General features: G+C 37.5%; 1 protein-coding gene across 4 annotated transcripts in view; it reads left to right on the plus strand.

The window, feature by feature from the left end:
• The window catches only part of CATSPERE (catsper channel auxiliary subunit epsilon), a 162,151-nt gene that overhangs the window by 1,318 nt on the left and 144,305 nt on the right, over nucleotides 1-16,528 (plus strand). For 2 of the 4 annotated variants that reach the window (XM_010353277.2, XM_010353278.2), the window contains exons 2-3: nucleotides 1,296-1,344; nucleotides 16,203-16,276. In XM_010353277.2, the coding sequence (XP_010351579.1) occupies nucleotides 1,296-1,344; nucleotides 16,203-16,276 (123 nt within the window). The remainder of the gene's footprint in view (nucleotides 1-1,295; nucleotides 1,345-16,202; nucleotides 16,277-16,528) is intronic. The other 2 variants (XM_010353279.2, XM_010353280.2) reach the window with 1 other exon arrangement.

Below are 16,528 nucleotides of genomic sequence, written 5' to 3' on the forward strand. Positions count from 1 at the left end.
TCATAAGAAGTGTGAGGTGGTTCACACTTCAAAAAAAGCTTTCAATGACAATAGATTTCAGTTTTATTTATAGGTATATGTAAAATACATGAACTTTTTTTATTCGATCTGTATATACAGAAAATGTGTTTCATTATAAAGGTGACTGATTTCTGTTAAAAATAAGAATTCAGAATGCTATTAAGGCTTGTATAATGCTGATAAGGGAATTGCATAATGATATCCTAGCAACTCTTCCTCTACACACAGAAAAAAGGCCTCTGATTTAAAACTTTAGGGATGGAGCAATTCCGATTGCAATTAGGTGTGCAATATAGACATGGAATAGATTCTTGAAGCAAATGGAAGCTGAAGGAATTGTAGGGTGATGATTTATGATAGTCACCAGCTACATGTGCCTTTTAAGCACTTGAAATATGGCCCAAATTGAGATGTGTTGTAAGTGTAATGTACACACCGGATTTCAAAGACTTAGTATGAAAAAGAAATGTAAACTATCTCTCTAATAATTGTTTTATACTGATTACATTAATTTTAAGTTTAGTTTTAGTTTGTTTAGTTAATTAAAAGCTAAAAATTATTAAAATTGATTTCACCCATTTCTTGTTGTGCTTTTGAAGTAGCTACTTGAACATTTTTAATTAATAGGAGGTGGCTTGAATTATATTGGACAGGGCTGCGTTAGACGAATCAGATAATCCTGCGTTAGACAGGAATTGAGAACCCTCCATTGCAGCAACATGACAAAACCCTGTCTCTACCAAAAAATACAAAAATTAGCTGGGCATGGTGGCATGCACCTGTAGTCCCAGCCATTCAGGAGAGTGAGGCGAGCGGATCACTGGAGCCTGGGAGGTCAAGGCTGCAGTAAGCCAAAATTGCTGCACTGTACTCCAGAGCAAGGCCCTGTCTCAAAAAAAAAAAAAAAAAAGAAAGAAATACTGGTTTTTGAAATTCCAATCTTTATTCTTATTTTAACTCTTTGTAAGTGAAAGAGTTAGAGCCGGTGTTCTTCAAGAGTTTTCATCCTACCAAAAAAAAAAAAAACGGTAAAGAGTATTAACTTCTCATCTTGTTTTACTGTCTTCAGATACTGAGTAAAGCCTAACACATCCCGAGATGTGGGTAGAGGTCACTGGTAGCCCCCATTTCAGCCCTGAGTTGCTGTCTAGGAAGGGAATTAGGCAGAAGGGTGAAGCCCCTGGCAACTCAGCTATGCCCTGACCATGTAGAGAATCCTCATATTGGAAGAATACATTAGTTTTAATATTCATACTTGGCCTCTTCCTCCACAGGTATTCCAGTAACAGCCCAAACTATCGCATTTTTAGTACCAGAAGTACTGTAAGTGTTGAATTTTTAATAAACTATAGTTAAGTATTAAATGTTTTGAACTTTAAAGCAGAGTTAATCATATTGAGTTTTACAGTCATTGTCGCTCTTCCATTTCATTTCTTTCATCCCATGTATTACCCTAACATAGGTCCCCTCCTTAATCCATGTCCTTAAATTTGCATGTAGCAAAAATAGTGTTTTTTGAGTGTTTTTGTGATTTACTATTCACAATGTGGTGTTATTATGTAGGTAGGATAACCATTCAGTATACTTCCTAACCTCTTGAGAATGGGAGTGCTATTAATAATTATGCAACAGGTATAAACTGGAACTGCCTAGACAAATCAGGATGTTTGGTCACACAAACTATAGACCTCATTCTCTATATTACTTTTTTTATTCAACACTTTCTACTTCATTTCTTCTTATTGCTGCCTAATTACTAGTGTAAATCAATTATATTTTATATACCCCTATTGCCAGACATATAGCTTCCTGCCATCACAAACAATACTGTAATGAGTGTCCTCTCTACAAGTCCTTTTATGTATCTATGTATCTGTGCAATTATTTACCTACTGTATGTAGCCAAATAGAGTTGCCTGGCCATGGGAAATACACTTAATTTAAGGAAGTTCTGCAAGATTGTTTCCAGAATGGCAGTTACAATGTATGTTCTCACTCAATGTACATCTTCACCAAAATTTAGTATTACTAAATTTCCTATTTTTTCCCAATCTCATTATTATCCAGTGATAGCTATTGCTGTTGTTACTTTCAGTTCTTTGATGACTAGTGATTTTGAGCATCTCTTTGCATGTTATGCAGGCTTCTCCTTCTATTACCTGTTCATACCCTTTGCCCATTTTTGATTTAATTTTCTGCCTTTTTCTGATTAACACAGTGCTAGCTACATTGTATTCTAAAAATTAATCAAATGTTGGTTTCAAAGATTCAGTTATCTCTTTCAAGTTTCTGTTAACTTTGTTTATGAATACTTTACTGAAAAAAAAAAAAGGCTGAGTTTTGATGAGCCAAATATCTCTCCTCCTTTGTCTTATGATTTAAACTTTTGGGGGCTCTATTTTTTTTTTTTTTTTTTTTTTTTTTTTTGAGACAGAGTCTCACTCTGTCACCCAGGCTGGAGTGCAGTGGTTCAATCTTGGCTGACTGCAACCTCTGCCTCTCGGGTTCAAACGATTCTTCTGCCTCAGCCTCCTGAGTAGCTGGGACTACAGGTGTGCACTACTGTGCCCAGCTAATTTTTGTACTTTTAGTAGAGACAGGATTTCACCATATTGGCCAGGCTGGTCTCGAACTCCAGACCTCATGATCTACCTGCCTCGGCCTCCGAAAGTGCTGGGATTACAGGCCTGAGCCACCGCACCCATCCAGGGCTCTTATTTAATAAAAATCTTTGCTTACCCTGATCCAAAATTTTTTTATAATTTTATTTTATATTTCTGATATTTTTACCTTTAACATATAGGTCATAAATCCATCTAGAGTCTACCTTGTATATAGTACAATAGGCATTCACATTACTTTTTTCACATAGTGAACCAGAATCTATTAAACAACTCACTGTTCCCCTATTACATTTCTCATGTCACCTTTGTTCCCTATGTAGATGAGTTGATTTGTGAACTCTCTTGTTTGTCCTGGTGCCAATTCTACACTCTCTTGACTGCTATAGCTTTCTAATGAGTCTTCATATCTGGTCCTGTGAACATCCAGTTTGTTCTTACAAAACTACTTTGGCTATTTGCGTTTTTATATAAATTTTAGAATAAGGATGTTAATTTTCACAAACAAAAATCTGCTTGGATTTTGATTGGGATTGCACTTGGGGAGAACTGACACTGTTTTCATAGTAACTGGTATCATTATGATATTGAATCTTCCAATTCATGAAGAGTGATGGAGCCCTCCAGAGTTGATCTCTTTATCTTCCTCCTAACTTTAGTAGATTTCTTCTAATGTCTCCCAATTAAACAGATGCTCCCTTTTGGGCAGAGAGAGATACATTTCATTAAATTAACAAAGTATTCATTGCTTCCTAATTTATTGAATATGGTAAAAATAGTCACTATAAGTGATATTTATAGTGAATTGTGAAATGCCTTTTCACAGTCTACAGAAAAAAGTTTTATGAGTTTTCTCCTTAGACTTGTTATCATAGTGAATCATATTAATATATTCACTTATATTGTATCATCCTTGGATTTTGGAAAAACCCCACACGGTATCAATGTAGTATTTCAATATGCTTTCAGGGACTATTGTTAACATTTTATATAAGATTCTTTTATCAATACTCATACATGAGTTTGCTCTACAGAAGTGTATCTCAGTGGGGATACCACTGAAATTTTGAGCAGGAAAAGTTTTCATTGTATGGGACTATCCTTTGGAGAACATCTTGCTTCCCTGGTTCCCAAATACTAAGTGGCAGTGACAATCCTCAGTGATTCTGTAACCTCAGACACTCTTGCATATTTCCAGATGCTGTCTAAGGCAGGCAGAATCCAGCCAGTACACACTTGGATAGCATGCTGCCTGGTATTCGCTTGGAACTGTCAGTGCCTGTGCTGTACAACTTGTTAAATAGTTGTCATATTATCCTTGCCTTTAAGGGAGCATGTGGCAGTCAGGGGTCAGAGGACAGCAGAACCCACTCTAGATTTCAAGCAGAAATTTATTTGTTACAGGAAATTAGGTGCTCACCAAACTGTTGGGAGGGCTAGGAAAGCAAGGGTCTTAGAAACCCCCACTAATTTTTTGGTTTATCAATAGTCAAAAAACTGCTGTTGCCACCAGAGATCAGGACCCGGAAGAAATTTGTGTCCATGTCACAAATCTCTCCCAGCACCTAGTGGGGGATGGTGCTCAATAGAAATATAGGATAGAGGCCTTCCCCAAAACCACTTTTATCTTTGAAGCCTGGACTTTTGGTACCACTGCTTGAGGAAGACGAATGACTTCCTCTTTTTCACAAGTTCCAGTCCACATCTGATTTTCAGACTGTAAATATCATTCAGAACCCTTGAGGAAGGTTTCCTGGTTTCCAGCTCCTGCAATCCAGGGATAGCCTAGAATTGCGTAGGAATAAATGATCATGGCTGAGAACACAATACACAAAAATCACTTCCTAGCACTGTGTGGTATCACCCGTAAATTAGAATCAGGAGTCTTTAGTTAATTTTTACTAAATAATTTAACAGTTTCTGTTGTGTTTTCTATCAGTGTTGTGCTCCCTTTGTAAAAAAATATTTATAATTTGAACCAGGACCAGATGGTTTCATATGGGAATTCTACCACGTCTTTAAGAAGCACATCATTACAATGTTGTTTAAAATTTTCTAAAGTATAAAAAAGAAAGGTTGAAAAGACCTAAGGGGATATTTCACAAAAAAGGATATACAAATGACCAGTAAACTTATGAAAAATTAGTGAAATGTGAATTAAATTACAGGGAGATGTAATTACAAACCAATCAGAATGCCTAAAATTAAAAAGACTGAAGATAACAAGGGGTGGTAAGAGTGTAAAGCAATAGGAACTCTAATACACTACTAGAAGGAATGCAGGTTGGTATAACCACGTTGAAAACCTGTTTGCTATTATCCAATACTGTTGAATAGATACGCATCCTGTGACACACTCGTTTGACTCCTCGGTATACATCCAGCACCAGAAGACCTATGTAGGAGTGGTTACGACAGCATTATTCCCAATCACTCCAAACTAAAAACAACCCAGAAGCATGTCAACCAGTAGTATAGAGGAATAAATGCGTTTCTGTGTATTCACAGTGGGATACTACATGGCAGTGGAAATGAGTGCACTGTGTCCACGTGTCGACACAGAACAATATGGACGAATCTCACGATAGTGTGTGAAAATAGCCACACAGAAAAGAACACATGCTGTATAAACTTTGTAATATTCAAAACCAGGCAAGAGGAATCTATGTAATATAGATTTGCTTTTACCATTTTGCTTTCAAATTTATTGCTATTCATTTGTTTAGAATCTTTGCTTACCATTCCATCTCTGTTTGTAGCTATTTTATGTCTCTGATAGAATTTATTTGTGCACTTTATCTTCCTTTCTTGGACAGTTTTGCCATGTATTGGACCATTTTATTGGTTTTTTTTTTTTTCTTTGAGACAGACTCTCGCTCTGTCACCCAGGCTGGAGTGCAGTGCACGATCTCGGCTCACTGCAACCTCTGCCTCCCGGGTTCAAGTGATTCTTCTGCCTCAGCCTCCCGAGAAGCTGGGACTATAGGTGTGTGCCACCACGCCCCGCTAAGTTTTTGTATTTTTAGTAAAGACGGGGTTTCACCATGTTAGCCAGAATGGTCCCGATTTCCTCACCTCGTGATCTACCCACCTTGGCCTCCCAAAGTGCTGGGATTACAGGCGTGAGCCACCGTGCCCGGCCTTATTGGTCTTTTTAAGAATCACCTTTTAAATCTCGATTTTCCTTTATTATTTTTATGTAGGTGGCAGAAATGGTCCATCTTTAATTCATAAATGACCGCCAAAACAGTTATGTCATTTTAGAAATGCAAATTGGACCCTAGAGTTTGATTATCAGCAAGAAAGGTAGATAAAAGGCAAGTGAGTAATATTACAAAACCAATGATATTGCAGCTTGCTTGAAAATGATATTAAGAGAAAGGAAGGGGCCTGGTGTTGTGGCTCATGCCTGTAATCCCAGCACTTTGGGAGGCCAAGGCAGGTGGATCGCTTGAGCCCAGGAGTTTGAGACTAGCCTGGGCAACATGGTGAGACCCCATCTCTACAAATAATAATAATAATAAAATAGCAGGGCATGGAGGTGCATGCCTATAGTCCCAGCTACTCAGGAGGCTGAGGTGGGAGGATTGCTTGAGCCTGGCAGGGAGAGGCTGTGAGCTGTGATCATGCCACTGCACTACTGCCTGGGTGACACAATGAGACTCTGTCTCTAAAAGAGAGAGAAAGAGAAAGGAAATATTGAATGTACAGAAGACTTCAGAGATTTTCCATGACTCTTCTTGATGAAAAGCATGTCTAGAAAATCCTTCTCCACGCTGTGTAAATTGAAACAGTGTATCAGTTTTCTGTTTAAATAATACCGAATCACTTAAACATGAAGTTGGTAAGCATAGTGGGAACTTTCTGCAGGCACTTGACTACATTTAAGTTAATCATTGGGAAGGTTTATATGTAAGCTTGGCAATTTCCACAGAATTTGTTCTGTGTTTTGAACTTACATCTTTGAAACTTTTATAAGTGAAACATTTAAATATACATAAAATATAGAAATTAGTATAATTTAGACATACATAAAAGTATGGAGATTAAGTCCTTATGTATCCATTACTCAGCTCCAGTATTACAGCTTATGGCCATTCTTGTTTCATTGACTTTATCACCCACTTTCTTCCCTCCTGAATTATTTTGAAACTATTCCAGATATATCTTTTCATCCATAAATGTTTCAGTGGGTACCTTTAAATGATAAGACTCTTTTTAAAAATGACCACAGCCAGGGCAATAATGCAAGAAAATGAACTAAAAGACATCCACTTTGGAAAGGGAAAGATAAACTATTTCTATTTGCAGATGACATGATCCTTTATATAAAAAGCCCAAGGAATGTAACAAAAAAAACTATTAGAACTAATAAATTATTTTAACAATTTCTTACGGCAATCCGTCGGAAAGTGTGAATGGAAATTCAAGAGTACCAGAATAGACAAAACAGTCTTGAAAGAGAAAAAGTGGAAGGACTCACAGTTCTTGACATTTATACGACAATTGGTCGTTTGAATACTAAGCTTACTACAAAGCTGCAGTAATTGAGACAGTTTGGTACTGACATAGGATAGGAATATACCTCAATAAGATAGAATTGAGAGTTCAGAAATAAAACCTCCCTTTTACAGTCAGTTGATTTTTGATAATGATACTAAGAGAATTGAATGGAAAAAGAATGGTACTGAAACAACTAGATATCTACATGAAAAAAATAAATGTGGACCCCACCTCAGACCACATCCAAAAATGTAACTCTGAATGGATCAAACACTTATATTTTATAAGAGCTAAAACTGTAAAACTTATAGAAGAAAACATAAGGGAAAATCCATGACCTTGGATTAGGCGATAGTTTCTCAAAAGCACAAGCAACAAAAGAAAAAATAGATAAATTGGACATCATTAAAATTAAAGTCTTTTGTGCTTCTAAGGACATCATCAAGAAAGTGAAGACAATTCATAGGATAGGAGAGAGATTTCGTGAGTCATATATCTTATTATGGACTTGTTTTTAAATATATGAAGAACTACTATTGATATAATTTGGTAATAAAAATACAACCCAGTTTTTCAAATGGGCAAAGGATCTGAATTGTCATTTCTCCAAAGAAGATATCCAAATGGCCAGTAAGCACAGCCCCATCAGGGAAATGGAAATCAAATAGTAAGATACCACTTCACCCTCTCAGATGTCTGTAATCAAAAAGACAGATAATAACAAGTGTTTGTGGGGATGTGGAGAAATGGGAACTCTTACACTGCTGACAAATGTCAGATGGTGCAGGCACTTTAGAAAGCAGCCTGATGGCTCTTCAAACAGTTAAACATAGTGTCACCAACGTGTTCTGCAGATTGCACTTCCAGTTTTACATCCCAGAGAAATGAAAACATAATGTCCGCACAAAAACTAGCACATGAATGTTCATAGAAGCATTATTCATAATAGCCCCCAAGTGCAAACAATGCAAATGTTCAACAGCTAATGAAAGGATAAATAAAATGTAGTACATGTGTATAATGGAACATTACTTGTCAATAAAACTGAATGAAGTACTTTTATGTGCTACAACATAGATAAGCCTTGCAAACATTATGCTAAGTGCAAGAAACCTTTCACAAAGGACCACGTGTATGATTTCATTCACATGAAATGTCCAGAATAGGCAAATGTATAGAGATAGAAAGTAAGTTGGTGCCTGCCTAGGGCTGGGAGATAGGGCTAGGGTGGTAACCTCCAAAGAGTGGCAGTTTTTTTGTGGAGTGTTGAATATGTTCTAAAATTGATTACAGTAATAGTTGCAGAACCATATGAAGATACTAAAAACCATTGAATTGTACACTTTAAATGAGTGAATTGTATGACATGAATTATATCTCAAAGTTGTTTAAAAAACCATAACCACAATACTAATTAGCACACCTAAAAATTAATAATCATTCCTTCATGTCATCAAATATCTAATCAGTATTCAAATGACCAATTGTCATATAAATGTCATTTTCTGTTTGTTTATGTAAATCAAGATCCAGATAAGGTTTATATATTATGATTATATATTTCTTTAGTTTCTTTTGTAAAAGGCAAATTAATTGAGGTAATTACATACAATGAAATTTACTCCTTTAAAGCATATAGTTTGATCAACCTTTGGCAATGCATACAGTTGCATTATCACTGTAGTAACGAAGATATAGAACATTTTCATCACCCCAAAAAGTTTCATCATACCTTTGCAGTCATGCTTTACCCTCCCCATCTTAGCCATTGGCAGCCACAAATCTATTTCCTGATCCTATAGTTTTGCATATTCTAGATAGTCATAGAAATGAAACCATACTGTATATAGCCTTTTGGGGTCAGTTTTCTTTCACTTGACTTAGTGCTTTCAGATTCATCCATAATGTTGCATATATACGAACTTCATTCCTTTTTATTGCTGAGTATTCCTTTGCATTCTTATGCCACCATTTGTCCATTCTCTTGTTGATGGCCATTTGGGTTATTTCCAACTTAGAGCTATTTCAGATGAAACTGCTGTGGACATTCATGTACATATGTGGGGACATAGATTTTTATTTTGGTTAAATAGCTAGGAATGGGATTACTGTGTTAGAAGGCAATGATATGTTTACAGCAAATAAGAAACGACACAACAGTTTTCTTCTTTTTCTTTTCTGAGACAGACTCTTACTCTGTTGCCTAGGGCGGTGTGTGTGGCACAATCATGGCTCTCTGCAACCTCGAATTCCTGGACTCAAGTGACCCTTCCGCCTCAGCCTCCTGAGTAGCTGGGACTGCAGGCATGCATCACCACACCCAGCTAATTTTATTTTATTAGAGACAAGGTCTTGCTGTGTTGCCCTGGCTGATCTCAAACTCCTGAGCTCAAGTAGTCCTCCCATCTCAGCCTCTGAAAGTGCTGGGATTACAGGCATGAGCCACTGCACCTGGCCCACAGCTGTTGTCTGAAGTAGGTGTACCATTTGCATTCCCACCAGCAGCAGAGGAGAGTTCTCATTGTTCTGCATCTTGAATACGTTTTGGCTTGAATTCTACCTTATCTAATATCAGAGTCACAATTCCTGCTTTTATGTTGATTTTTTTTTTGGACAGGACCATTTTTCTGGTATACTTTTGCCCATGGCTTTTAAAAAATTTTTGTAAGAGTTAACAGACTTTATTTTTTAGAGCAGTTTTAAGTTAATAGAAAAATGGGCAAACAGTATAGAGAGATCCCATAAAACCTCCCCAGTTTGCCCTATTACTAACATCTTGCATTGGTGTCCTACATTTCTTAAAATTGATGAGCCAATGTTGATACATCATTGTTAACTAGAATCTGTAATTTACATTAGTGTTCACTCTTTGTGTTGTACATTCTGTGAGCTTGGACAAATGTTTAATGACGTGTTTCTACCATTATAGTATCACACAGAGTAGTTTCACTGCCCTAAAAATTCTCTCGGCTCTGCCTTTTTCAATCTTCCCTCTCCCTAGCCCCTTACATCTTTTAACTGCCTCCGTGGTTTTGCCTTTTCCAGAATGTCATTTAGTGGGAATCAAACAGTATGTAACCTTTTCAGATTGGCTTCTTTCACTTAACAATACACGTTTAAGTTTCCTCCATGCCTTTTCATGGCTTGATAGCGCGTTTCATTTCAGCACTGAGTAATACTCTATTGTCTGGATCTACCATAGTTTATCCATTCACCTAGTGAAAAATATCCCAGTTGCTTCCTGGTTTGGGCAATTATAGATAAAGCTGCTGCAAACATGTGTGTGCAGGTTTTCGTGTGGACCTCATTTGGGTAAATACCAAAAAGTGCAATTGCTAGATATATGGTAGGAGTGTGTGTAGTTTTGTAAGAAATTGCCAAACTGTCCTCCATGATGGCTGTACAATTTTACACTGTCACCAGCCATGAATGACGGTGCCGTTGCTCCATGTCTTCACCAGCATTTGGCGTTGTTAGTGTTTTGGATTTTTGCAATTCTAATAGGTGTGTTGTGGTACCTCGTTGCTTTAATTTGCTGTTCTCTGATGACATATGATATGGAGAGTCTTTTCTTTCTTTTTTTTCTCTTTCTTTTCTTTCCTTTTTTTTTTTTTATTATACTTTAAGTTCTAGGGTGCATGTGCACAATGTGCAGGTTTGTTACATATGTATACTTGTGCCATGTTGGTGTGCTGCACCCATTAACTTGTCATTTACCTTAGGTATATCTCCTAATGCTATCCCCCTCTCCCCCCTCCCCCCACCCCATGACAGACCCCAGTGTGTGATGTTCTCCTTCCTGTGTCCAGGTGTTCTCATTGTTCAATTACCACCTATGAGTGAGAACATGCGGTGTTTGCTTTTCTGTTCTTGGAATAATTTGCTGAGAATGATGGTTTCCAGCTGCATCCATGTCCCTACAAAGGACGTGAACTCATCCTTTTTTATGGCTGCATAGTATTCCATGGTGTATATGTGGCACATTTGCTTAATCCAGTCTGTCATTAATGGACATTTGGGTTGATTCCAAGTCTTTGCTATTGTGAATAGTGCCGCAATAAACATACATGTGCATGTGTCTTTATAGCAGCATGATTTATAATCCTTTGGGTATATCCCCAGTAATGGGATGGCTGGGTCAAATGGTATTTCTAGTTCTAGATCCTTGAGGAATCGCCACACTGTCTTCCACAATGGTTGAACTAGTTTGCAGTCCCACCAGCAGTGTAAAAGTGTTCCTGTTTCTCCACATCCTCTCCAGCACCTCGTTTCCTATCTTTATCACCTGTATATTATCTTTGGTGAGGTACCTGTTCAGATCTTTTGCCCGTTTTTAAAGATGGGTTTTCGTTTTCTTATTGTGGAGTTTTAAGAGTTTTTTTGTGTATTCTGGATACCAATCTTTTATCAAATATGAGTAACTTTGCAAATATTGTTTCCCAGTCTGTTGCTTGTCTTTTCATTCTCTTAACAGTGTCTTTTACAGAGCAGAAGTTTTTAATTTTAATGAAGTCCAATTTATCAAACTTTTTTTTTTATTTTTGCTTTTTGGGGCATATCTAAGAAGTTGTTGGCAAACCCAAAGTCACTGAGGTTTTCTCTCATTACTTTAGTCTTTCTGGGTCACTTTTTTCTTCTGGTATTTCTTTTGAACAGCATGTATTGGGTCTTGCTGTATAAGTTAAGCCCATTCACATTTAATTATATAACATGTCTTTGGTCTCAATTCTCATATTAGTTTATCTTAGGTGTGTTATATTTACTGTTTCTTTCTCTTCTGGATTCTTTTCTTTAAAAAAAATTGTCTTTCTATATTTAGAAAGGTTTGTATCTTTGTTTTAGTGATTACCTTTGTGCTTATACCTTTTGAACATCTTTGGTGCCCTGCTCTTTTATTTACTCTTTTACTGCCTGGTTTCTTTCTTTTTTTGCTTTTTTTTGTTTGTATGTTTTGCTTTTTTGTTTTTTTGTTTTTTTGAGATGGAGTCCCAGCCTATCGCCCAGACTGGAGTGCAGTGGCGTGATCTCGGCTCACTGCAACCTCCGACTCCCAGGTTCAAGCAATTCTCTTGCCTCAGCCTCCTGAGTAGCTGGGATTACAGGTGTCCACCACCAAGCCCAGCTATTTTTTTTGTATTTTTAGTAAAGACAGGGTTTCACCATGTTGGCCAGGGTGGTCTCAAACTCGTGATCTCATGATCTGCCCGCCTCTGTTTCCAAAGTGCTGGGATTACAGGCGTGAGCCACCGCACTCAGCTTACTGCTTAACAACCAGGCAATGATCTCATTCTACTTTCCTTTTTCATTCTCTCGCGTATTTTTTAGTCAATGATCTTATTCTATGTTCATTTCAGTTTTTCAATTTCAGGTATTATTCTTTAATTATAGAATATTATTATAAGAAGATTATCGTCCTTTGATTATAGTTACTGTTATTGCTGTGTTCCAGATATTTTGGTTTTCTTCTTCAGGATCTCCAGATACATGTATATTGGATTTTCTGTGGCTATCTTTTGTATTTGTTGCTTACTCTTAATCACTTAATCATTTTTTAATCCCTTCTTTATTTTCTTCTTCTTCTTCTTTTTTTTTTTTTTTTTTTTTTTTTTGGAGACAGGGTCTTGGTCTTGCTCTGTCATCCAGGCTAGAGTGAAGTGATGCAATCACAGCTTAGTGCAGCCTTTAACGCCTGGACTCAAGTGATCCTCCCACCTCAGCCTCCCCAGTAGCTGGGACTACAGGTGTGTGCCACCACACCCAGCTAATTTCTAAATTTCTTACAGAGAGTGGTCTCCCTATGTCGCCCAGGCTGGTCTTGAACTCCTGGACTCAAGTGATCCTCCCACCTCAGCCTCCCCGGTAGCTGGGACTACAGGTGTGTGCCACCACACCCAGCTAATTTCTAAATTTCTTATAGAGAGTGGCCTCCCTATGTCGCCCAGGCTGGTCTTGAACTCCTGGACTCAAGTGATCCTCCCACCTCAGCCTCCCCAGTAGCTGGGACTACAGGTGTGTGCCACCACACCCAGCTAATTTCTAAATTTCTTACAGAGAGTGGTCTCCCTATGTCGCCCAGGCTGGTCTTGAACTCCTGGACTCAAGTGATCCTCCCACCTCAGCCTCCCCGGTAGCTGGGACTACAGGTGTGTGCCACGACACCCAGCTAATTTCTAAATTTCTTATAGAGAGTGGCCTCCCTATGTCGCCCAGGCTGGTCTTGAACTCCTGGGCTTCAGTGAGTTTTACTATTGGTTGCTGTATTATTGTGCAGTGTTTTTGGGGACTATCCTAATTGTTCTTTCTGTGTTTATTAGGAGATTTAAATAGATTTTAAACACTACATCCCCAAAGCCCCTTCCCAATGCTCTTTCATTTGTTTTCTTTTATAAATTTCTATTTTTTTTCTCTTCTTATATCCTTCCTTTTATTTGGGGGGATTTTCTCTGTTGTCCTTTTATTATCATCTTACAGTGAAAACAGAGTTTATTCACTTCCAAATTATCTTATCTAGAGCCTTTTTTTTTTTTTTCCATCTCATTCTGTCACCCAGGCTGGAGTGCAATGGTGCGATCTCGGCTCACTGCAGCCTCCTCCTCCCGGGTTCAAGCAGTTCTTCTGCTTCAGCCTCCTGAGTAGATAAGATTACAGGCATGTGCCACCACGCCTGGCCAATTTCTGTGTTTTTAGTAGAGACAGGGTTTTGCCATGTTGGCCAGGCTGGTCTCGAACTCCTGACCTCAAGTGATCTACCTGCCTTGGCCTCCCAAAGTGCTGGGATTACAGGCATGAGCCACCGCACCTGGCCACAATTTTGTTTGTTTGTTTGTTTGTTTGTTATGTTTGTTTGTTTTTTGAGAAGGAGTCTCACTCTGTTGCCAGGCTGGAGTGCAGTGGCGTGATCTCAGCTCACTGCAATCTCCAACTCCCTGGTTGAAGTGATTCTCCTGCCTCAACCTCCTGAGTAGCTGGGATTACAGGCGCATGCCACCACACCCAGCTAATTTTTGTATTTTTAGTAGAGACGGAGTTTCACCATGTTTGCCAGGATGGTCTTGATCTCCTGACCTCATGATCCGCCTGCCTCAGCCTCCCAAAGTGCTGGGATTACAGGCGTGAGCCACCACGCCTGGCCATACCACAAATTTTTATAATATTAAATGCTTTTACTGTTTATTCATAAACATTTTATACTTTACATTATGATTTTGCTTATGAATGATTTAGAAGTAGGTTTTTTTTGTTTGTTTTTTTAAAGACTCAAAATATCAAAAAACTAGCTGGGCGAGGTGGCGGGCACCTGTAGTCCCAGCTACTCGGGAGGCTGAGGCAGGAGAATGGTGTGAACCCGGGAGGCAGAGCTTGCAGTGAGCTGAGATCCGGCCACTGCACTCCAGCCTGGGCGACAGAGCGAGACTCCGTCTTAAAAAAAAGAAAAAAAAAAAAGACTCAAAATATCTTACGATTTTTTTTTCTGGCTAACTTGATGAGAAATTCTAATTTTATTTCACTAATATTAAAGGGCATTGTATATGTGATAGTAATTCTTCAAGATTGGTTAAAACTTTCCTTGTAAATGTGGTCAGTTTTGGCAATTGTTCTATGTGAGATTGCAAATGATGTATATATTTTATATTGCTTAATTTTAGGGGCTGGGTACAGTGGCTTATGTCTGTAATCCCAGCACTTTGGAAGGCTGAGGTAGGAGGACTACTTGAGGCCACGAGTTTGAGACAAGCCTGATCAACATAGTGAGATCCTATCTGTATTAAAAAAAAAAAAATTAAAAAGAAAAAACTTTTTAGGAATGTATATAGTTTTAACATATATATCATAAACTTACTAATTATATTTTTTAAGTCTTTGACTACGTTTCTCTCCCCTCCCCAAGTTTATTTAATTTGAGAAAAGTGTATTTAAAAATCTACCACTAAATTTATGGCTTTTGAAATTTCTTCTAGCAATTCTATCAAATTTTGCTTAATATATTTCAAAGTTATGTTTTATCTTCTCATGAATTTTTCTCTTTTTTCTTCTTATACACTATCCTATAATATCAAATCTATGAAACGGTTTACCACCTGTTATAATCTCCATTTTCCGAGTTCAAACACCAAAGCAATCTTCATATATTATGTATGTATATGTAATTTTGTGTCACAAATATTAGAAGGTAAAATTGGGTTCCAACTCTGGCTGAAGAAGAGGAACAGTGCTGAAACTAAGACTGATAATGTTAGAAAGTGAATTGGTATACTTCAGGAGGGGAAAGAAAGAACTTCTAGATGAAAGAATAGAGAGGCAGGAAAGAAAAGTAGCTTTAGAAATAAGAAAAAGGTGATGAAAGTTATGTTACTAGTCAGTAATGTGTAAATAATAGAATCTCAGAATTGAAAGTGACTTGTTTTTAAGCGAAGGATCATTTCTCATTTGTCTTTTTTTTTTTTTTTTTAAATCCCCAAAACCTACCAGAGTGTCAGTCCCTCTTAGATACTTAATAGATTATTTCTTTTTTTTCTTTTTTTTTTTTTTTGAGACGGCATTTTGCTCTTGTCACCCAGGCTGGAGTGCAGTGGCGCAATCTCAGCTCACTGCAACCTCCACCTCCTGGGTTCAAGCGATTATCCTGCCTCAGCCTCCTGAGTAGCTGGGATTACAGGTGTGTGCCACCACACCCAGCTAATTTTTGTATTTTTAGTAGAAACAGGGTTTCACCATGTTGGCCAGGCTGGTCTCAAATTCATGACCTCAGGTGATCCTCCTGCCTCGGCCTCTCAAAGTGCTGGGATTACAGGCGTGAGCCACTGCACCCGGCCAGTGGATTATTGCTGAAGTAAATAAAATTAAAAGTTTATAGTTTTTTGGAGTGACTGCTAAAGTGTCTCAGATGGGTTAAGTTATCTTTTCTTTGTCACATTACTTTGTACAATTTAAAGGAAATTGAATTTTAGTTATTCTTTCTTTAAATAAGTAGGACCCAGAAAATTGAATCCTACAACTGAACCCGGAGGTGAAAATTTGAATCATATTTTTTGCTTGAACTCTTGTTTTCTTTTTTAGATTAAGTTAGAGTATGAAGGAACATTATTTACTGAGTGGAGTGTGCCAGAAATTTGTTTTGTGCTAAATAAAAGGTAAGATTTATGTCATGAATATCAATGTATGTATATATTTTTTAATTCATTCATACAATGTGAGCATTCAGATTCAAGGCTGTGATTTAATGTAAATTTTCTTTCATTAAGTAGACATGAAAAGCAAGACAAAATCAGGTTGAATATAGTATAGAAGTAAAATATTGCAAATATTTAAAAATATCTCTTATCAGCATACAATTGAAGTTTTTAGGCTTAAAAATAGTAAGGTAATTTTATTAATCTCATATG

This window comes from Rhinopithecus roxellana, chromosome 8, assembly GCF_007565055.1.
Source record: "Rhinopithecus roxellana isolate Shanxi Qingling chromosome 8, ASM756505v1, whole genome shotgun sequence".
NCBI lineage: Eukaryota > Metazoa > Chordata > Mammalia > Primates > Cercopithecidae > Rhinopithecus > Rhinopithecus roxellana.